This window comes from Ciconia boyciana, chromosome 9 (assembly GCF_034638445.1).
Source record: "Ciconia boyciana chromosome 9, ASM3463844v1, whole genome shotgun sequence".
In the NCBI taxonomy this organism is placed as follows: domain Eukaryota; kingdom Metazoa; phylum Chordata; class Aves; order Ciconiiformes; family Ciconiidae; genus Ciconia; species Ciconia boyciana.
The window spans coordinates 10,519,727-10,542,748 of record NC_132942.1 but is presented as its reverse complement, the minus strand read 5'-3'; the positions used below and the strand labels follow the sequence as shown (position 1 = coordinate 10,542,748).

The 23,022-nt window shown below is 50.4% G+C and overlaps 1 protein-coding gene across 11 annotated transcripts in view; it reads left to right on the top strand.

Annotated features, from left to right (window-relative positions):
* The window catches only part of UIMC1 (ubiquitin interaction motif containing 1), a 40,308-nt gene extending 17,545 nt beyond the window's left edge, over positions 1-22,763 (top strand). For 6 of the 11 annotated variants that reach the window (XM_072873695.1, XM_072873694.1, XM_072873693.1 and 3 more), the window contains 9 exons: positions 222-1,373; positions 4,928-5,007; positions 7,538-7,626; positions 8,559-8,638; positions 11,953-12,121; positions 18,252-18,330; positions 19,858-19,978; positions 21,765-21,828; positions 22,281-22,763. In XM_072873695.1, the coding sequence (XP_072729796.1) occupies positions 222-1,373; positions 4,928-5,007; positions 7,538-7,626; positions 8,559-8,638; positions 11,953-12,121; positions 18,252-18,330; positions 19,858-19,978; positions 21,765-21,828; positions 22,281-22,525 (2,079 nt within the window). In that variant the 3' untranslated portion in view covers positions 22,526-22,763. Of the gene's footprint in view, positions 1-221; positions 1,374-4,927; positions 5,008-7,537; positions 7,627-8,558; positions 8,639-11,952; positions 12,122-18,251; positions 18,339-19,857; positions 19,979-21,764; positions 21,829-22,280 lie in introns of those variants that run through there. The other 5 variants (XM_072873697.1, XM_072873698.1, XM_072873699.1 and 2 more) reach the window with 5 other exon arrangements.
* Positions 22,764-23,022: the final 259 nt, after the last annotated feature.

Below are 23,022 nucleotides of genomic sequence, written 5' to 3'. Positions count from 1 at the left end.
GCAAGCTGGAACTACAGCAGTCGCAGAGTAATTGTTTTGTACCATTCCTAGTGAGAGGCATAGGGAGTCTAACCTCAGCTGTCCCCTGTTTTGGGGTACACGGTTCTGATCTGTGGGATAGGTGTTCTGTAGTCTGGGTGATGGCTGCCTGTTTGCTGGGGGAGCCCTTGCTCTGCTGATAGAGAACGTGCCTCTTGGAGAATCAACCTTTTGTTTTCCAGAGCTGTCAGCCCTCCGACTCCTCTGATGCAACCCCTCAGTTGTCTGCAGAAGCGCTGGGCATGCGAGGCCAAAGCCAGCCTGCCGAGAAAGAAGGCTCTCAGATCCTGGGAGGTCTGGCGCTTTGCCCTGACACCCCTCGCTCGAAGTGCAGCTCCCACTCACAGAATGCCAGAGCTGATGGGAACGGACAGATGGATGTCGCCCGGAGCCCCCTGGTAGTGTTGAGGAGGTTAAGCCAGGAAATCGTTGAAAGCTCACTAGTATCCAGCATAATCGTGTCTCCGGGGAAGGGCCAGCCTCTGACAAGGTCAAGTGAAAAGCCTTCCTCACCAGCAAAAAATGATTCTAGTAACACGTTACCCAGCACTCTCGGGGACATCTCTTTGAGTCCCACCTTTGGCAGGGTGACTTCAGGCTCCTGGCGACTGACACCTCGGAGACTGTTCACAAGCCCCTCCAGCTCTTCCGAAGCAACAAGCCACGAACCAAAAGAGCAGCCCCTGCCCTGCACAGGCCATTCTGCGGAAGAAGCTGGTGCTGGGAGCTCAGCCATGCTCTGGAAGAACTGGACCGTGGAACAGTGTAGCAGCCCCAGGAGGAGTGGTGGAGGAGCAGGTACCACACACATCTCGCAGCCCAGGCATCCCGCTAAAGTCTGTGTTTCCACAGAGCAAGCAGAGCAGAACGAGGTGCCCGACAGTACCCCTGAGCTTTGCGTGCTGAATGTGGCGGAGGAGAAGCACAAGCAGGAGGAGGCAAGAGACACAGTGCACTATTACTGGGGCATCCCCTTCTGCCCCAAAGGGGTGGACCCCAACCAGTACACCAAAGTCATCTTGTGTCAGCTGGAGGTTTACCAGAAGAGCCTGAAGCAGGCTCAGAGGCAGCTATTGCATAAGAAGGAGTTTGGTAACCCAGTTGTGCCCAGTTCTTCCTTGAGCCAAAATGAGCTTGGGAAAGGAGAGCAGATAAGCAGGGAGAACGGGGTTGCTGATGAGACGGAAGATGGAGACCCAGACGGGCAGAAGGAGTCTGAGAGCATCACCTGGCTCCTCCCTTCAAAGAGAAGGGAGGCAGAGAGTCCAGGGCACAGCATGGAAGAAGAAAAGAACTCCACTTCCGATGATGAACCGACCACCAGCTACTGCCAGGTAGGAGCTTTGCCACTGAGCAGAGGTCGAACAGTCCCGCTCTTCTGTCCGTTTTAGGGTTCAGTCCCTTCTGCAAAGCAGGCACTGCTGTTTAATGCTCCTGTTAAATTTAGAGACTTCCTCCCCAGCCACACAGCTTACTATGAAAGGGAGAGGAAAAGCGTACAGGCTGATACCCAGCTCACAATTGGTAGGGGCCATCATGCAGCCTGGCAGTCGTCCATTAATGCACCACTGAGATAAAGACTTCCAGCTGACTTGTTCTTCTCAAAAGGGTGTAGCCTGGCAGTGTGTCAGGGTAGTGAGCACAGAGATGATGCTGACCACCGCCAGCTCTGGCAAACCAGCTTATAAACCCGTGGCCGTATGGGGAGCTCTGCGTTTTCCTTCGCAGACAGAAATGTGGCTTTTGTCCTTGCAGCACAGCCTTTCCTTTTTGCACCTACATGCTTGTCTGCGTCCGTACGTGCTTCACCCTTCCAAGTGCTCTTTTCCCTCGTGGTCCTGTGGTTGTGGCCGGGAGAGGCTCTGCGTGGTCGCAGGCGTCTTCTGCCCGCCCAGGGTGATCTGTCATCACGGCAGTGCTCATCGTCCTTGTTCTGGTGGTTGGGCGCCTTCTCTCCGGCTTGCTTGTTGGGTCTGCTAGACGCTAGGTGTCAGCCTCTGTCTCCATCAGGGCTCTCTTGTTGGAGCGGAAGGCAGCTTTCTGTCACTGCTAAGTTTAAACAGATTGCTAGTCAGATGAAGTATTTATTACTGCTGTATTTTAGGTTTGTGTCAGCCTTTTCCAACCCTCATTTTTCATAATGACTTCACTCCCGGATCATTGTATAACTTTATCTTCTCTATGACTGAAGCCTCGGCTCTGTTGTTCCTGTTTTCAAGTGTATTTGATCATTTACCCTGGTGTTAGAAAGATACTTAACTTGTTTTGTGATATTTATATTCTGTCTTGTAATATTGAACACTTAGGAAAAACATCATGTCTGCATTTTCTGGTTGTAGAAAAAGTGCAGAGCAGCCTGTGCTGAAATGTGACTTTCCATGACAGTGCTTTGGCTTGGGTTTAGCAGATATAAAACAACCCTTAGAGGTGACCTGCAGAGGAAAGAAACCGACTTGTGCCTTTTTTCATTTCTTTGGGATAGATACAAAAGACCTGAAAGGTTCTTAAGGCAAACTGCTTTTTTTCCTCTGTGTCTTTTCCTTTGGAAATGGAGGTGTCATTAATCTGGAAGATTGGGGTGACTGCAGGTCTATGGAGGTGTACGCTAAAGCCCTTGGAAAGCTACAGCAGCTGGAAAGGGCGTGAACTTTTAATCAATATTGAAAATTGTGGGTTTTTTTTTTAATATTATCAATTTAATGCTAATACCTAATTAATTCTTGGGGAGAAAAGAGGTTTTAGTGGTGCTGAGTGGGAACTTGTCATGTACTCATCCTGACCACAAGAGCTCTCTAAGAGCTGTAACCTGTGTGTAGATGTAGTCTTTCTTATATTTTTAAGGTAAAAAAATAAGGAAGGGGGAGGGGGAGCAGACTTTAAAATTTCAACTCTAGCCCAAAATTTGCCAGTCTTTTATTTACTTGAGAGAAAATAATTTCTAAATGCCCTTTCATCTGCCTTATCACTCCCAGATTGAGAGGTTGCTCCCTTCTCTCTCCTCTCTGTGCAGTCGCACACTGAGGCCGGCGCAGGTGATTTACTTGCAAGATCGATATGTTTGATGTTTGCTTGTGCCTTGTCTCCATTTTTTTCCTTCTGTCAAATACAATTCCATCAGCAGTGACAAAGGAGGGGCCCAGAGCAGTCGTGTCCCCCGTGTGCTGCGTCGCTTCGAGACCCCTGCCGCCTGTACTGCCCTGGGGCTCCCCCGGTGCCACCAGGGCTGCTTTGCTGGTGGGGACGGTGGGACATTTTAGGCTGTGCCAAGGCTAGAAACCATCCATGGAGACTCAAAGCTGTCCTTGAAAGAGCCCCGTGCCATGTGTTGTACCAGTGAAATGAAGGTGCAAATGATGTGCTCGAGGGAGCCTGCCTGTACCCCTGCTTTGAAACCCTCACCTGGAGCGGACAGAGACCTTCCACCCTGGCAGTGGCCAACTGCTGAGACTGCCACCTGCAGCCAAGGGGTGTTTGCACAGAGCAAATCCTGGTTGTCAGGAGATCTCATAGCCTGTGAACCTGCACTAATTAACTTCAGTGCTAATAGAATTCATTCCTTCATAGCCTTTCAAATAAGGTTAGGAGACTCTTGGTCTTCAAAAGATTCAGGGGGAAAAGACCCAGTTCTGGAGAGTTAGGGTCTAATGACCTGAATTAATGCCATACTTTATAACATGTACTAGGAAAAACAGAAACATGGCCCAGTATTCGTGACCAAGGCAGAGGCATTGTTAAGATATGCACAGTTCAGGAAAAAGAGAAATAAAAATAAAGGAGGAGGTGTGGTATTTTATGTTAATGATGAGGTAGGCTGTGAAGAAATAAAGAACAGCATAGATAAAACAGCATATTTGGGGGTTGGAGTCACTTTAGGGAAATCTGGCAGGAGGCTTTGTTTTGGGGCTTGCTGGGGAAGTACATCAGCTATCCAGGAGTGGAGCTGATCGAAGTTGAAACCTATGGTGGAAATCAAACTCGGAGAGTTTAATAGACTCGAGGAAGGGGGAGGAAAACCCCTTGGATTTCTTTGAAAACTAGCATGAGAAATCGCGGGCCTGACAGCAAGGACTGCTAATAAACCATTGTAATTCCACCTGATTAGAGAATGGCAAGTGTAACGTGTACACTGAAGAAGAAGAAAGGGATCTGGGTAATGACTGGCATGTTAGCCTGACCTCGGCAGTGCATAAGGCTTTTGAACAAATTTTAAAGGAAAGAATAAGTGGAGTCATAGAGCTAAATGAAAAATGGGATAAAGTGCACACGGATTTACCAGCTGTAGATTGTGCAGGTTAATCTGTTCCCTCTCTTTGATGGGACAGCTGATTTTCCAGTCAAGAAAAATGCAACAGATCTTATCTGTATGAAATTTCAGAAAAGTACTTCTCATGGTCAAACATCAGCTGTACCAGTTGATCAGGTCATCCTGGCTCAGGCAAATAGATTTTTAAACTGGAGTAGGTGAGGGCTGCTGGGGTGCTTGAGGGAGTGGAAAGGGACACTAAAAACCTTAGATTGTTTAGCTCAGCACAAATGGAGATGGAGAAGAGCTGTGGTGGCTGCCTGCAAGTACTTCAGGGTAGATGCTAGGAACAGGCAGAGGGTGTGGAAGGTGATGGACAAGGTTGGCATGGATGGATGGGCATGAACTGTCCAGGAACATGTCAAGGCAGCAAGGCAGCAAAAAGTACTGCCAGGCATTATTTCAGGGAGCTGCTGAAACACCTTACCAAAAGGAGTGATGGAGGCAAAAAGCTGACTAGTTCAGGATGGATACTTAGACATTTCCAGAAAAAAATACATAACAGATTGGGTGCGATGCCATGGACAGAATCTGATGACCCAGCAGATCCTGGTTAGGTGTGTACATTGTTTTATATAATATCAGAATTTTTCTTTCCAGGCCTCCCAGGTGCTGCCTGCAGAGGATGTGCATGAAGATGAGGAACCCATGCAAACTGCACAGAGGTGAGGAGGGTGATACTAGAGCATGGGGCCCACGGGCTTGCTCTGGTGACATGGGCTCTTCCAGTCACGTTGGAGCATTTTGGGGCGCAGTCTCACCAGGGCTTGCTGGAAAGGCTGTCTGCAGTCGCTGGTGTTAGGTATCCCTGGAAATACATGGCTTTGGAGCAGCGTGGGAGAGAGGTGGGACACAACTGGGGAGAAGAGATCAGTTATTCTTGTTACTTTATAAAACGTGCAAGGTGCATCCTAGTACAAGTACAAGGACTTGATCCTTGCCCTCTTAAGCTAATGTGACATGGTGCAGTAAAGCTGTGGAGATGGGTAGGTGAGCTGAAGGTGAGTTATAGCGATGTCATCACGTGGTCTGTCTGGGAAGGTGCATAGGCAGCATGGTGGAGGGTTTACTGGATTTCTGTGTGTATTTTTATGTTCTTGCCTTACTGCTGAAGAGGAAAGAAGGGAGGAGGAAGCCAGACGGCACTGCCTATCAGCCAAAGATAGAGTGCAGTGCTCCAGAAAAGCCACTTCAGCAGATGACAGGTGTGGGACAAGTCAACATGATTTTCTTCAGATTTAAGCCTACTCCTCTCTTCCTTTTTTTTCTTCTCCTTCCTGTGGGATGCAATTCTGCAGCAAAGGCTCTGGGAGAAGAAGGGCAAATGGGAGAGGATTCAAGGAGCAAGTTACAAGAGAGGGCAGATAATGTCATGTTTTTAATTTGCTGGGTTTTATAATTTAAACCTGCTTTGGAACAAAACTGCCAACTTTCCTCTGATCTAACAGCATTTGGCCTGAGTAGTTAATATCAATATGCATAGTATGAAAATCCCTCTTGCTTGCACCTGTCTAACAAGCTTAAACCTCGCCTTGGGGAGCAGGAGGAACCTGCGGCTGCCGTTGCTGCCGAGGCTGATGAGTCTGTGACAGCTGAGGTCTGAGCTTGTGTGCTTGCGTAGAAGGCGCCGAGGTGTGCACTCTGCAGCACTGGCCTCCTGCCTGCTTAAGGCAGAAGAGGCTAGGGCTGAATATGAAAAGAGAGGGACTTCTTTCCTTTGGTGTAGCTGATGGGGTTAGTTTGGGACGTTCCCCGAGCCACCCAGGAGCTCCTGGCTGTCCCCCTCGGGGCCAGGATGCACCTGGGTGCTGCGGCCCCTCCTTGAGCAGCTGGCACATCTGCAGCAAGGCAAGAAATGGCTGCGGTCTTCGCAGTTTTGTGCACATTAAGTGTTGCCATCTGGTTCCTGGTAATTTGCCAAGCGCAGTCCTCTCTCGGGTAAGGCTTAGGCACCCCAGCCGGCTGGCCACAGCAACACTTAATAGGAAAACACGGCTCTGAGCTGTCTGGAGGTAGTGAAGCAGTTTTGGAAGTGGCAGCAGTGGGAAGAGGCTGCTTTGCTTTCTGCCGGCCACTTTGCCTGATTGTTTTACGCTTTGTGCGGAGCATGGTAGATTGGGGTTTTAATAAATGATTATAGGCTTTGTTACCAGGAGATAGTTGGTGTAGCAAGAAATGTGGTTTGACTTCAAATTGATTAGCCCATTTTATAAATGTCATAGCAAGTTGTTTTGTGTGAGTTCTTTTGAAGTGAGCCCTGATGTTAGACACAGAGTAAAACATGCTCAGCCTGGATTCATAACAAATGCTTTGAGATGCTTTATTTAGAGAGAAAAGCCACTTGTGATTTCCTATCAGAATTTTGTTACTTATCATAAATCGGCAGTGGCTGTTCTCTCCTCTCTAAGGCCTGTGGTTGAGCTTAATAAATCTTCTATTTGTCAGTATGGGGATTCATGTTTTTAAAGTGTGTTCTTGCATACTTGATCAGACTAATCAGAAAGCCACGCAAAATGCGGAGCGTGTCAGCATGGGTGGCAGACTTACTCAGCAATGCCTGCCTGTTTCGGAAAGACACTGTGCAGTGTCGGGGGAGGAAAAAAAAGGAGGAATCAGAAGGTCAGAATGAGAGGAGTGGTACCCAGTGCTGCTCGGAGGAACTGCCGCGCTAATGTTGTTAGGACTTTGCTGCAGGGAGGCCTTGCCTTGTCTTGCATCCGTGCTGCTTCTGGCTGCCATGCACAGCAATAAGGAAGAAAATTAGCAGTGTGAGGAGGGAAAGGGTAATGCAGGATAAAGCAAGTCTGTGTCTTTCCTTTCTGAGGATTTTCTTCCCGAGACAGAAAGAAGCACAGTGCTGGTACCTACATAACTCCCAAATCTTCCAAGAGTAGAAAGAATCAAGAGAGTCCCACAGTTGTGAGCAGGTATTTTTGCTCCCCTGACATGAGGCAGTGACCCTTCATGCCTTTTCGTCAAGGGCTTCTGGAAGAAAAAATGTTCCCTGTGGGGTTTTTGCTTAGGACAGCATTTTATACCCATATTTTGCTGTTATTCTGGTCATTTCTGGCTATCGGATATTGACTGTTTGGAAATTATGGCATCATCTGCTGTTCTGAACTGCGTGAGATAGGTGGGTGTGTGCTGTCACACCTCCTGGATCGGAGATTTATAGTATATTTATATTTTGAACAGCATCTCCATGTTGACCCCACTTGGCAGTAAAAGGAGCCCAGATATTGCCACAGAAAACTCTGCTGAAGAAGAGATCTCTGTTTGCCCAGGTAAGAGGCACTTGAGAATGTTCTGAATTTTGCTCCAAAAGTTACACACATAAAATTCAGAGAAAAGAATAGAATTTTCAAGTTATTTGAACAAAACAAGATTTCTTTCCCAGCTCTACTTGTCAGGGCTGAAATTATCCAGGTAATTTAGTTTGATTCCCTGGTTTTGGACCCATTTCCTGTAAGACAGTTCTGTGACCAGAGATTGCTGGGAACTTGCTGCTGAAGAGACACCAGGATGTACATCAGTACGGAGAGTTCACTCAAAACAAGGTGTCAGGAATGGTCTTTTCAATGCAATCAAGAAATTTTCAGATTTTTCAGTGTCAAGATATGTGTAAAGCATGAGAGCTTAAATAATTTTTGTCTTACATTAATTAAACAAACATGTTTGGGACCAACAAGTTTTTTTCCTTGGTGTCTCCTACCATGTTTGAGATTTTCCAGTCCAGGGTTTTAAGCGAGAGAATTAATGAAGAGACCACTCCTGTTCATGAGCAGCTGTAGAGAGAGAGGTCATGGTGGTGCTTGGAGGCATATTTTGTTGCTAAGGAAGATGTGGAGGTCTAAAGCAGGCACGACTGCGAGGCAGACCACAGAACGGGAGCTCTGTTTGTCTTGATGAGAGGGAGAGCTCTATTCTTGCTTTGTTTCTATCCCAGCAAGCGTCCCACGCACTTTCCCTGTGTCTAGTCTCACTCCCCATGAAGCCGCAAAGCTGCAGTGGCTTTGTCCTCACACCACCGTGCTGTGACTTTTAACCCCTTATCTGGTTGTGGTGTTGCACGTTGTCTGATAACATTTGTGGCAAGTCTAAAAAATGTTTTGAAACTGTGAAAACGCTGTTAAGAAATGGGCCAAGTTACATCAACAAGTGAGGAGATAGTTTGGGGGCTGCAAACCTGCGCTGACATGGAGGTGTTTTTCTGCAGAGACCCAGGCGAGTCCGCTGGAAGCTATTGAGGCGGAGAGAGAAGAGCTCTGCTCGGGCAGCAGAGATGCACCTATGCAGGTAAAAGAGCCTGAAGCTGGGGAAGGGTCCTGTTTCCAGTCCTGCCCTCTAGACCTTGGTTAAGCTGGGCTGTGCTAGTGTTTCCCCGTGGGTAGCTGGGAGGTTGGGCTTCTGCTGTTAGGATCCTCACAAACAGTTCCCTCTTCACTTTTCTCCACTGCTTCATAACTCGAGTCCCTTTTGGCTGGGGGCTATGAGCAGCTGCCTCTGGAGCCTTTCAGTTCCTGTAGCTGGAGAGTTGTTCTCAATTCCAGCTCGTTCTTTTATACCACATGCACTGCTGTGCTGGAGGATGCCATCAGTGTGGACAGCAGCGCTGTTGCTTGCCCAGGCTCAGAGGTGTAGTGCTGTGATGGTCGGCGACACAGAGGGACCCCAGGAGCTGTGAGGGGAGTCCTAGTAAACCTCAGTCACTCGTGCTGTGACATGCTTTTCCCTGTTACAGTCCTCTGAACTTTGGTGTTTGTTCTCCACAGACCATATCCAAGAGGCTAAGAGGAGAGATTCACCCAGAGACTGGGCTGGGATAAAGATGACATTGAAATGTTGAGGGCTGGTGGTGGTTTGCACTCTGCTTGGGCAGAGTGACCTGAGCCTGGGAATCTTAATTTCTGTACAGTAATAGTTAATAGCAATAGTAAGTCAGTGGCAGGGCCATCCTCTTACCTCCTGATGCAGATGTGCGCTGTTGTGTGGCTCCTTTCCCCGTGTTGTCACACCTGCGCAGCAATTGCTTTGCAGCTGTCACTGTACCAACATCTGACTTCAGTTCCTGCTTCTGATAAAACTCCCTTTGTCTATTAATTTAGAGAGCGATATCAAAGGGGTTGCCAAGTACTCCTCTGGCAGGGTACATGAATACAGAATCGTACAGCTCTTGACAAGAGGATTCGTTTGTGGAAAGCTCATTCTGGGAGTCTGCAGCTTGTACAGTGCGTCTGCAGCTCCGATGTCTCATTGTCACAGGCCTCTTAATAAACCAGCTTCTGCCCTCGTGTGCCTTTCATTCTGCAGGTATCTCAAAGCACTGCTCAGTCAATTAGAGACTGCAGCAGGGAGAGGTGGTGGTTCTGTGCTGAGCTGGGTAGCTGCAGCCACCGAAGCACGTTCATGACCCATTTGGCTGTGGCCAGGACGCTGTCCTGTCCCTCGTGCTTTGCAGAGGGTGCCCCGGGTCTGACACCTCCGCCTAGATGGCACAAGGTGATCAGCACGGTGTTCAGGAGCGGTGCGTTGGGGCTTTCTAGGGATTGGTTGACATTGTCGCTGGCAGCAGGTACTGGTCTGGAGGCTGCAGCCCTCCAGGAAGACAGCAGAAACAGCTACCATGTGCGTCAGCGGTTAGCATGAAGTGAGCATAGACCGCTGGGACTGACTTCTTCCGAGCAGATGCTGAGCCAGGACACAGGAGTCTTGTTGTTGAACTCAGCCTCTAGCATTGCTCTTGGCTGGCTGTTGGCTGCAAGTACTATGTCTTGTAGGCAATTTCCTCTGCTAAAGAGGACAGGCAACAGTCTCTGCCTCTGACAGGGGTGATTGGTTCTGCAGTTGTTTTCCAGGCTGTTACAGCAAGGTTTTGTGCAAGCAGTTTTGGGACTGTAGTGTCTTTTGTTACAAAATGTTGCATTTCCATTTAAAATTAGTAATTTACCACAGAATGTAGGCGGGCAGGGTGTGCAGAATCGGTGATCTCCTAAGATTGCTTTAAAAATGGCAGCTAGAAGGAGCAGTGCCTGCTGCTTTTCCCATCATATTTTTTACGTGTGTTGTCTGACTAGAATAACACAGGTTTGATCTGATCATTCATATTTGACACATCTTGTTTTTTACGACTCCTCTGTGTGACGCCCCACGGTGAGGACTTCACAAGATGTAGTGACACTGAGATGTGAGAGCAGGGTGCAAGTGCTAATGCTGTAGGTGATGTACTTCAACAGCCTATGTTTGGCTGGAGGAACTCTTGTGGCAACTCCTCCGCAGAAATCCAGGGCAGAGAGCCTCCCTGGAAATGAGAGGTGTTCCTGGGGCTCGGTGCCATAGCCTTTCAGCCAGTGTCTGGGAGAAATGCGTTTTGTGAGTCAGATTCTCAGTTTAAGGCCCAGTCCTGCAATTTTTTGCATAGCTACTCTGAGTCCACAAAGCACCCTCCTTCCCTTTAGGACATAAAAATCAGGATCAGACCCTCATTTGGAAAAGCAAGTAATAAACCGAGTAATACAACAGAGTGCTCCAGTGGCACTGAGCATCTTGGCCGACCCCAATTACTGCTTCCCTGAAATTATACCACTGGAGGGAAGCAGGCAGCAGTTTTGCTGCATACTGTCTACATGTCACTGCTTAGCTCTAAGAACAGAAAACTCTCCTATATTATTTTCCTATAGGTTCCTTCTACATGGTTAATACTTAAATAACTTTTTTTAATCATTGCGAGGGGGGAGGGGGGGTGTTCTTTCTTAAATGTGGAGAAATCTTGTAGCAAGCCTGACCAGGCAGAGATCTAGTTATGAGTGAGATGGCAGCAGTCTGCTGCGTCTTGGGAACATCAGTAGCGTAGGGAGAAGGCTGTATCTCCACGGGTGGGTAGTGGAGCACCTTTGCAGCTGTGTAACCAATGCAAAAGAGGAGTATTGGTAAGTGGTAATGGCATCCGGAGAACAAACACGGGCTGTGACATTTTGCCCTGGCGAAAAGCCACTGCTAGTAATTTTGCATAACATGGATTTTTAATGGTATTGCCTCTCTTCTTGATCTGTGTCCCCTCTGATGACTGCTCCAGCCACCTCCTCTAGAGAGGAGGACCTTCCCAGCGATCTCTCTGGACTCCCTAAGAGCACAGCAGCCTCCTTTCATCCTGGGGGAAGGTGTGTTCCCAGACAGTGCCACCTGTGTAGTGTAGATCATGTCCACAAACTGATGAGCACAAGTCAGGTATTGAACTCTTGCTTTGCCCCATGAATTTTCCATCAGTTTCGCTTCTGAGCTTTCCTGATTAATGGAAGCTTTGCCATTTTTCCATGGTAGTACAGGTGATGTTTGCCTTAAATGGTGTGCACGGCTGCACAGGGAGGTTTCACCATGATTCAGCAGGACATGTTGCCTTTGGAAGAAGAATTAGTTATTAGTGCTGCACAGTTTACTCAGCTAGCAGTGTTATTTCTGACCGGTATGTGATGAAGGGAGAATAAAACTTTCCAAGAAAATCTGAGTCTATGGGAGAGTGAGTAGCTACCAGACAGCACGGAGCTCTGCACCTAGCAAAAAAAGAGAAACAGCCCAATTAACTGTCTGGCTAATTTTTTCTTCTTCTTCCTTAGCCTGGTGGAGATGAAGATGCTGGCAGGACTGTGTCTGAGTGCAGTCCTACAGCTGCTGACTGTGTGTCGTGCCCACTGTGTGACCAAGGCTTTCCAGCTACAGAGATCGAGCTGCATGCCATGTACTGCAACGGCATCATGGGAGAGGAGGCTGGCAAGGACAGTCCAGGTCTGCCAAGCGCTGCTTCTGTGTGTTTGTTTTTTGTGCTCGTCCCCCTTTCCTGTTACTTGTGGCCAGATGCTGCAGTTTTGTCCCCCAGGATATTTGGTGCATGGTGTGGCACGTAGGGAGGTTCGTTCATTCTGCCTTGTTCCATCTCCAAGCCAGACAGAAGAGTGGTATCAGAGGCTTCTGTGTTTCCAGCACCTCCTGCACAGAAACATCTTCTCTCTGATCGACTTCATAATTCATCACATCATTAGTGCCTTGGAAAGTGTATAAGCCGAATATTACCCCAGGATCTAGCCCTGGATGCTTCAAGCAGTACTCATAAGACACATCTATTGTGTGTTTGTGAGGACCTGCAGAGCATCTGCCAGTGGTAGAAAATGGCAGGCTCCCGAGCCACGCGGGTGAGCGTCCTTCAGGGCTCTCGAGAAGGGAGAATGTTCTGTACCACTCCAAGCACGGCCTGTGCTCTGCAATGAGTCTGACATTTGTATGTGCAAAAATGGCTTGTTCAGTTGCGAGAGATGGCAGAAAAGTTTCCCTCTTGTTCCTCTAAAATTGCAAAATGATAGCTATTGATCTGGGAGCTTGGATTTTTCTCCTTCACGTGAAGAGTGAGGTAGAAGCACGGCCAGAATGCCCATATTAATCCTCTTTGGAGTCTTCTCCCTATCAGTTTTCCATAGCCAACCTTTGTAGAGCTTAAGTGAACAAATACACCGATTGGTTATCAACATATTCAATAAGTTATGTTTTAGCTGCTGCTTGAAATGTAAAGTCTGTGTTAGCACAATGTCAGGTAATGTCAAAGTAGTAGCTTGTAATAAGATTAACTTTTCAGGTTGTGAATATATAATTTTCAGTTACATACTGGGTTATTAAATGCAACCTAAATCTATGAAGTTTAAGCAATTTGAGCAAATCAGAGCTAGTACAAGAACTGTAACTTCTGCATTCCTCTAGCAGGAGGAAGTTTCACCATGTAATCTTAATGCAGAGTTGATGTAGTTTTAAAATACAAGGTCCCTGTTATACTAAATCTTTGGGGCTATGACATGGGTCCTGTCAAGATAACAGGAGCCAGAATAGCGACTGATACTTCTTGGTGCTGAATTTTGGTGGAGAGTTCTCTCTGCAGGGACAAACCAGCTACTAATGCAAAGCGTTTGGCTCAGGCAAATCACAAATTATTACAGTTCCTCTCCCATCCTCAACACTGATAAAGGTCTTATCTGTGCTACAAAAGGGAGCAGAATTTTTAGTATGCCTTTTAGCAGGAATGTCTTTGGCCCTGTGGTAATCAGATCCCTGGTGTGGCTGGACTGTGACTATATCCATTGATCCCGGGGAATCCTGACTGTGATCAGGAAAAGGCTTTGAATTCTTTGGCAGTGCAAGGGAATTTGTTCTTTCCTTTGGTGTTGGCTTTCAGCAGGACAGAGTTCAAGGCTGGCCTCTCCACTCTGCTTCCAGACTGGTCTCCTTGGGGATGTTTTTAAGGGTAGTTATTTTGGAATTGCTACTCTGCTGTTCTGGCTCATTCAGAACAATCCCCCCATAAGAAAACTAGCCTGGAATAAAAGGGATTTTGGTCTGCAATAATGGCTCTAAGCAGAGCAATGGTTTCGGGACAAAATCACAGTAATTTGGGTTTTCTATTGCCAGTTATTCTAGTATTTTCCCTGTAGAGACCAGGCTTTATTAGCCATAACAGTCTGTGACACCTGTGCTGTTTGCACCAAGACTTTTTGCAGGACTGCAGGCATCCTGGACTTGGAGCAGCATGTACATGGGGCAGAATCCTGCCTGCCTTCTGGGGCTCTGGCTTGCGGGGCACCTTGGTCCGCTTCCCAGCAGCTGTACAAAGACAGCAGTCACTCCGAGAGGTCTCAGTTGATGGGCTGGTCAGTGGGGTTTGGATTGAATAGGCAGGGATGATGTTTAGCTCTGAGCAGAGGCCGGACAGTAGCCTGGCACAGCTGTGCAGGTACAAAAGGACTCTGTTTCCGGGGCTGTTACCTTGGCATTCATCACTAGAACAAAATCCATAGGTAAAGCTAATGCATGGGGAGAAAAAAGAGGTGGGAGAATTGTCTTCTGAAGCAAACACCGGCTCCTGTGTGGGTCCAGAAGCTGTTCTCTACTGCTGCAGCACTGTGTGCTCTTGGCTGGCTGCTGGCTTCCTTGAGAGCACAGCAACAGCCTTGTGTGAGAGAAAATCAAAGTTCTGCCCTCTAAGCCGTGTCCTGATCTGTTAAGAAAAGATGGCTTCAGTCTTCCTTTGGTGCCCTAGGTCAGGGGTTCCTGGTCTGTCTTCAGGCTTATTGGAATTTCTCCTGATGTCTCTAGAATTGCAGATTATGCAGTCCTGCAGACTATAGCTGTCGGTGTTTTTCATTTTAAAATTACAAAAGGATGAGTTCTTGCTGGTTTTACTTCTCTTCTTCCCTCTTCTAATCATGCACCAAAGTCTTTCAGTGTTATGTATCAGGAGGCCAGCTCAGTCCAGCTGATATTTAAGGCCAAGTTTTCAAATGAGTTAGCTGGGCAAGATGAGTTACAGTTGCTTCCCCTACATATGTACATGGTTGCCCTGGCTGGATGCCCAGACCACCACATACCTGGACTGTCGTGGTTTAACCCCAGCTGGCAACTAAGCCCCACACAGCCACTCGCTCACTCCCCCACAGTGGGATGGGGGAGAGAATCCGAAGAGTAAAAGTGAGAAGACTCGTGGGCTGAGGTAAAGACAGTTTAATAGGGAAAGCAAAAGCCACGCACATAAGCAAAGCAAAACAAGGAATTCATTCACTACTTCCCATGGGCAGGCAGGTGTTCAGCCATCTCCAGGAAAGCAGGGCTCCGTCACGCATAATGGTTACTTGGGAAGACAAACGCCATCACTCCGAACATCCCCCCCTTCCTCCTTCTTCCCCCAGCTTTATATGCTGAGCATGACGCCATATGGTATGGAAAGGCCAGTTGGGGTCAGCTGTCCCAGCCATGTCCTCCTCCAGCCTACTCACTGGTGGGGTGGGGTAAGAGGCAGAAAAGGCCTTGACTCTGTGTGAGCACTGCTCAGCAGTAATGAAAACATCCCTGAATTATCAACACTGTTTCCAGCACAAATCCAAAACATAGCCCCATACTAGCTACTGTGAAGAAAATTAACTCTACCCCAGCCAAAACCAGCACACCTGGACAGTATGAAAATCTGATCATGAATTTCTGTTTTCCTGTGGTCTGAGTAAATAAAAAAGAAGAGCCTGCTGTTGCGTTAGCTGCTGTGCCAGGCTGGGGAAGGTTCAGGTCCTGGGTTTCCAGCTCAGTGACTGGTGTTAATTCCAAGTGAACGAGAGGAGCCATGGAAGTGCTGTGCCAGCTCCGTCTTCCTTCATTCACTCAGCTGAAGGGTTCGCTTGTGTGAGAGGAGCTCTGCGCTGGAGTCACTGCGTCCATCGCCTGCTGCTGCTGCCAACGCAGGAATCTGCTGGTCTCAGTCTGGAAGCGAGTCTTGGATGCTACTGAGTACAGCAAATAGTCTCGAGCTTTGGGACATAGTCTATTCCTCTTACCCTCCATGTACATGCTCCCAACCTCTCAGTTCCCAAGTGAGCCCAGGAAAATGAGGATTTGGTATATCCCTTCTTTCCAAAGCCTCAAATGCAACCTGATGCAGCTGTCAGTCTTCAGCAGCAGCTGAAGACTGCTGTTAAAAAGCTCCTGACATCAATAGAAGTGGCACTGATACAGCAGAAAGGGTAACGGAACGGGTGCAGAGAAAAGCTTCATCACTTCCGAGAAAGAACAAGATGCTGGTGAGCCTGCCACTAGTAGGATCCTGCACAAAAAGATGCAGCTGGTAGTGAGAATGGGGAGGAAGCTGGTGGGTCGAACCGCAGGTGGGTCGTGCAGTGAGGCGAGGAGCTTGATGCCTGTGGCCTCACAGCTCTGTGCACCGACCTGACCTGGCAGCCCCAGGAGGTGCCTGGGGTGGGCGTGCAGATAGTGGGGCCGTGCCGGGGAGGGTTTGCTCCTCTTCGCCAGGGTGCGAGCTGGAGCCAAGCAGGCCAAGGATGACTTGTCAACCAGAAGAAATGCTGAGCCAGGGAAAAGGTTGTTCTTGAGCTACAGAGTGCGACTGACCCAGCGAAGAGCATCGCATCTGGGAGAGTTACAAGGCTCCTGTCACACAGCGGGTCAGCACTCCTCTGTGGTGGGAATATTCCCCACCACAAGTGTTTTCCCATGTTCTGACCCCTCTTCCTGCGGGCGGCCGGCGTGTTTTGGCAGGGGTCGTGCCTCACCAGCTGGCCCGTCCTGTTCTCCCTCCTGTGCCTCTGCTTCCAGCAGCACAGCTGGGGGTCTTCCCCTGGGCAGCTACAGAGCTGGTCCCAGACATCTCTAATGGGCCCATTATACCAGATGTGTTCACTGCTTTTGGAAGAAAATAGAACTGATTAACACCTGAGCTGGTGCATGAGGCTCCCGAGATGGTGTTAAAGGAATATTAACGAGTGCACACTGATCTGGAGAGCAGCTTTCACCACGGTGTCAAATGCACATGTTAGTTGGGTTGTTGGGAGGCTGGATGGCCTGGGGGGTGGCCGTGGTTATCGGTCGTCCTCATCAGGCTGCCACTTCGAATCTGGGCCAGGCTAAGCTAGAGAGACGTCCGTTTTGGTGCCCTTGAGAAATGAGCTGTTGGTGTCAGTCATCGCCTACAAGAGAATAGCCATGTCCAAGGAAACGCTCGAGCTTGTTTCTTCAGCGTGGATGTCTCCTGTCAGCCCCAACAGCTCCTGAGCATCTCACAGTGCATTTGCTGGTCGTGGCTGTGGATCAGTGATTGCTACTAAGGGAAAGGCCATGTTGTATCAGTGTCGTGGATAGATATTGGGGTTGCCTAACCCTCTGGAAATAGGGTTTTGCTAAAACTTTGAAGGATTCCCTTTGTTCTGCACAAAATTTTGTGCGTCCCTTTATCACAGATGATGTGCCAACAATAACAGGTTTGTTGTGCCTATACCTTGGATTCAGACCTTTCTCCTAATGAGAGTATGGGAAGCAATGTTACTGGGCTGTAAAACAGCTCCCTGCATTGTCCCCTTAGCCAGCTTGCCCAAGAGTGCTTACTGTGACATCTGTTTTGGAGCTGGAGTCTTGAACGTCCCTAGTGAAGCAAGCTAAGCTATCTGATATGTTCCCCGAGGATCTTTGCTGGTGGCATGTCAACAGGAGTACGCTGAGAAGAATTCAACTGAATGAGACAACACTCTGATGTGCTCCCTGCAGATGCCTGGAGAGCAGGTTTGGAAGAGCTGCTTGGGCTTGCTGAAGGAACAGAAATTGTTGGACGTGTCATCAGCATGCTGGTCAGCCAGGATCTCGCTAGCTACCCACGTGTGTCGGAGCTGCCCCTTCTCTGCTGCTGCTGGAGAGCAGCACCACTGATGCATAGCCCTGCTAGAGATCTTCATCCAGAGGCCCCACAGAGCTGTATGTGGACAATAGTACAGATCACCCCGGGTTCACATGGGCAGTGGAAAAAGCAGCGAGTGTAGGCTAATTATTGTAACCTTCCTTTTCCAGCATGAGCTATAACCCTCCCCAGCAAGGCTCGCTCTTCCTACCACATCTGCGGAAGGGCTGGTGCCTCCGCACAGCCCCCACCTCGGCCCTCCTTCCCCCCAAGCTCACAGTTACCACACTCCCTCCCCTGCAGTAGGCACAGGTGCTTAGTTTGGCAGGGAGCGGTGCTGTGCTGCTGGAGCAGCTGTGCTGCTTCTCCCAGGCTGTTGCGCTGCTGCGTGTCAGCTTTAAAATTACTGTAAACTGCATACTGTTGATCCAGCTGTTTCTGGCAGAAGACAAGTTACAGTGTGAAATGGCTAGCTGGCTTCCGAGTCGGGGGAAGGTAACTTTTTCAGTATCCCCCCAGAAAAAAGAATTGGCCAGCTACCTCTTCTGCAGGAAAGAAGACCCTGCCTGTCCCAGTCCAGTATTTCTTTGCCTCTATGGTCACTTCTGCTGCAGCCTTGAGTGGAAGAGATTGAAACATGTTGCATTCGGACATGGGGTAGGGATTCTTTTGGGGTGGATGGCAGGTAACCCTTTGTTTTTCCTCCAGTGCTCACCCGGCGTCAGAGAGAGGCAAGAAGTAAAGCTGCCAGTGGTGAAAGTGGCCCAACATCCATAGACATTGACAAGTAAGTAGGTATGCTTGCTCCTCCAAGATTGTTTCTGTGCTTCAGTTCTAGCTTGCCTGCGGATGTGTTTATTCCTGTATAAATGCTGGCCGTTGGCCTTATAGCAATGTTTCCCTAAGAAATTGCCTTCTCTCAGTGCCTCTTGTTGCAGTGCTTGCTATATTTATACTGAAGCAAGAGGAATCTGCTATTCTCAGATTGTTTATTTTTGCACTAATTTCCTTTCAGCCCAATCCATGGTGGGTCAGGGATGCATGGTCTCTGGCCGCTGTGGGGGGAGCTGTAGCTAAAATGGTGCTAACTCAGCCAGTTTCTAATGGGAGATTTGAGCTTGGTAACCCCGGGAAAAGAAGAGGCTAGGACAGGGAGGCTGTCAACATGGCACCTGTAGTGATATTCTTAATTGAATTAGACTTTCAGAATAGCAGTGGCTTTGTTTAATCTCTTCCCATGCAGCCCCTCCTTCTGCCACCCACACAAAGCATCATAAGAGAGGATCTGACAGTAAAATCCCTGCTATGGAAGCAATTTTGCTGTTACAAACAGTGGATGGCAACATCACTAATGGAATTAGGCTAATTATAGAGAGGACAGCTTCTGTTTAGACACATTATCTGGGTAATCAGCACTGACTGGAAAGAAAATACGGGAAAAGTACTGCAGAGTTTTGCTCGATGGGGGCTCTCCACACACATTTTAGAGGCTGGGGTGAATTTTACTAGGAGAGTACTGCTTATCAAACTGAACACAATGCCGCTGGGGCTGGTCCCTGGGGGCTTGTCTCTCCTTGGAGATCGTCCATTCCTGAAGAGCTCTCCGGGTGGATGCTCCCCTCCTGAAGAACCAGTGCCCTCTTCTGCACGGTTTGGTCCCCCCCAAGAGCTGGTGTGGAAGTGAGTGTAGCTGTGTAAATCCACACCTGACCTCCATCTCCTTTCACCCAGGATAACTTTCTTCCCAAGCACACTCAGTTGTCCTGCGTGAGCCTGGGCATCTTCTACACAAATGAGGGGGTTTGAGGAACGTGCTGTGCCAGCTCCCCAGCAGGATGGGGCCCCCCTCCCAACATGGCATGATGTAAAATGGAGACAGTGCAGAGAAAGACTTGATTTACTAGTCAGACAAGTTCATCCAGCCCTGGTAAAATGTCTCTCTGATTTAACACACTTGGTTTGCTTTTCAGGCAGAATTTAACTCCCCTTTGCAAAGCCCTCGCACTTCATTTCTGTGGATTTTGACAGGGTGCTTTATGTCTGGGGAGAAATCAGCAGTGTTTGAGATAGTTAGATGAGCAGATTTGATTACCGTCCCGCTGCTGCAGCAGCAGGATACAGAGGAACAGGCAGGGAAAACTGATAATCACTCAGTCTTTGCGATTGGTGCTGGCCTGACCCCACTGAGTGAGACCCTGTCTGGTGACATGTCTTCTCTGTGGCACGGCCTGGAGGAGGAAAGTCACCGCTGGTGGCTGGGAGCCCGGTGCAGGGCGAATCCTAATGCAGTGCTCTGTCCTTTGCTGCCTGGCAGGTGTGAGAAGTGCTACCTCTGTAAGTCACTGGTGCCACTGCTGCAGTATCAGAGGCACGTGGACAGCTGCCTTCAGGCTGCTAGGCAAGCTCAGGGAACCAGGAGGCTGCGAAGCGCCAAGGTGAGGGGCGACCCTGCAGACCGTCTCCTTTGCTTTGCGCTGGGTTTGGGCTGGGTTGGCAGCAGGAGCAGTTTCCCTGGTTGACGGGATGACCTGGTGTAGGATTGCCTGTCTCTGTGGCCCCCTGTAGCCAGAGAACTTGTCCTCCTTCCTGTGACGCTCTGCGAGAGCATGGACCGGTCCCAGGGGTGAGCTAATCCAGTGAAGCTGCCAGTAACCTCTCCAGCAGGCAGGCAGCTAGGGCTGTCCCGCTGCCAGGCAGCGCGCCTCAGTCCTGCAGGCTTCCTCGGCTGAATATAGATGGAGCGGAGGGCAGTGTCAGGATGACAAGCGTATCTGACTCTATCCGCAAGCCCTTTCCCATGGGGAAGGCTTCAGAGCCGGAGCAGGGAGAACCGCTTGGTGCTGGGAGCAAACCACAGCATCCCAGGAGAAACGTGGGGGAGTGAGTGCGGCGGAGGTGTGCTGGGTGTGAGGGATGTGCCTTGCTAGGGAAGGTGGGAGGCAGGAGCGTGGGTAGCAGCTGGCTCGCAGTCACTTGCCAGGTGTTGGCCCCCACCATCCTTTTTCCTGCTTGTGGCAGTCCCAGGAGAGCGCAGAGAGGGTCCTTCTGGGCCTTCCCGCTGGTTCCTGTGGGCAAAGCCCTATTGCCACAGCTTTGCCTGCACTCAGAAATGTGATTCTCAGCATGAAGATGCAACATGATGTCTTAGTTTCGTATAATCCCTTAAATCCATCACAGGCCTCAGCCCTTTGGGGATTCAGATGCAAATGATGAGATTTCTGGTTGGTGATTTTGGCTGGGATACTGCCAAGCACTGTGTGGTTCAGAGTACTGCAGGGCACGGCTGCTCCTGCATGTGGCTGGCTCTGTGGGGGCTGTTTGACTCTGTCCCTGCACCCCACAGCCGGCTAGTGTGTGGGGTCCTGCACACAGGCATGGTACAGGGCATGCGGGAAAGGTGCTGGAGCCACGTGGCCCTTTGGGACGGCTCGGCAAGGCTCTGTGTTTCCTCTGGCCCTGCCTTGTGCTGAAGTGGCAGCTCACTGAGGGGGGCAGGTCATGCCTGGGCATGGGCTGGGCCATTGGAAAGCTTCCTAGTGGCACTGTTGGGCTTGCAGGTTCCTTCCACAGCCCATTTTGGGGTGCTTTGCAGCTCCAGTCCTGCAGCTGGGATGCCAGTGCCTTCTAGAGCGGTTCTGGGGGCAGGGAGCAGCCAGGAGAGGGGACTTTGCTGGGCCAACAAGGCTCAAAGCAGCCAGGCCAAGTGGTGTTCCCGTAGCCTGTGTGACCAGCATGACTGCATCTTCCCAGGGGCTGAGAGGGGGCACAAGATGTGCGTTCCTCATCTGGCTGTGCCCTGGAGGAAGGCCTTTCCCTCCAGCACCAAGCCCCTGTGCCCTCGGACAGAGCAGGAGGGGGCTTGCCCTTGGAAGCACAGTGCTGGGGGATGTGCCTGAGCCGTGGCAGAGCCCCTGGTGCCCAGATTTCTCTGTTGCAGCCCCGTGCTCGCTGGCTGGGACTCGCTCACTTCCTGCACCCTGGCCTCCCGTCTTACCGGGCTCTGCTTTATTAACTGCTCTCAGCTGCCTCTGCTCGGGCACTGGTCAGGCTGGGCTCGGGGCAGTGCCCTTCCCGTTGGCGTCTGGCCGTGCTCAGCTGGAGGCTCTGGAAATGCAGCACTGCCACTTGTGCCCAGCCTGACCCCATGGGCTGGGGGAATGTGCGGCCGCGGGGCCACCCCTCACGGCAGCACTGTGACAGCAGTTCTCCTCTCCTTGGCAGGACGTTGGAAGGCAGGAGAGGGGACTCCTCAGGATGCTGGAGCTCTCGGAGAGCAAGACGGCAGGTGGGAAGCTGCTTTCTGTGCCTGCCTGGCTGGGTCAGCGCTGCCCTTTCCCAGCTCTCCCCTTGCTGTCCTGGGCTATGCTGGGACAGGAAATTCCCCTTGAAGGGGTCTGTTCTTCCTGAGCAGAGCGGGAGGCTGTTGGGCTTAGCTGGCGGTTGTCATCCCCCAGCTGGCTGCGCACATCCCTGCCAGTGCCCGCTGGACCTGTGCCGCTGCCCAGAGCCCACGCAGGGGTAGGAGTGTGCTCTGAGCCATTGCACCAAGAGATGTCCAGCTTCCTGGGGGGGTGGCGGGGTGCTGCCCTCTCTGCCTGCACACTGGCGCTTCCCCCGCGGGTCCAAGGACAGGAGGAGATAAGTGAGGAGAAATGCTCTCAGCAGCACCCTGCTCCCCTTGCCCACGGCTCACGCTGGAGGGTGGCCAGGCAGGGCTGACGTGTGCTCTTGTTGCAGGTGCTGATGCGGGGACCCCCCTCGCTGGACTAGGAGACCAACAGTCCCCTCCTGCACTCTCTGCCAGAGCTGGGGACAGCCCCAGCTCCCTTCGGCACCTTCCTTTCAACGTCTCCCCTGCGAAACCCGGCATCTCCTTCTTGGAAGCCACGGACTGCGTGGTGGACTTGGAGCCACATGCGGCTCTTCGCTTGGGCAGCCAGCAGCAGACCAAAGGCTGCCGCCGGAGAAAGCGCAAGTCCTGAGGCCGGCAGTGCGGTGGGACCCCGTGGCGGCTCCCCGCACCCCGGCGAGGGTCTGCGCAGCACCGTACCCCTGCTTCACCCACAGCCTTGTTCTCCCAACCCCCTTTTGTATGTTTTATACAACCTGTGCAGGGAGCACTGGGTGGAGAAGTGACTGTGTGGTTTATAGGTGCCTGTGCAGCTTTGCTCTCTGTTAAAGAAATGGAAATATATTTATGTATGTTTTTATGAAACTGCAGCAACACGGAGGAGCTGTGCTGTCTTCCTCTGGGGAACGGGAGGCGCTGGAGGGAGGAGAGGAGGGACAGCAGCCAGCGCGTCCAAAATCACGCTTCCTGAGGCCTGTCCTCGGGCTGCGGGGGGTTGGTGTGAGCTCGGGGACCCACCCCCCACCCCCGGGCTGGGGGCTGCGGTGCCCGATGCTCTGTGCACCAGCACGCCGGTGACTTTCCCGGCTGGGAGCTGCGGAGGGCACCTTGGTGCCAGCTGACAGCCGC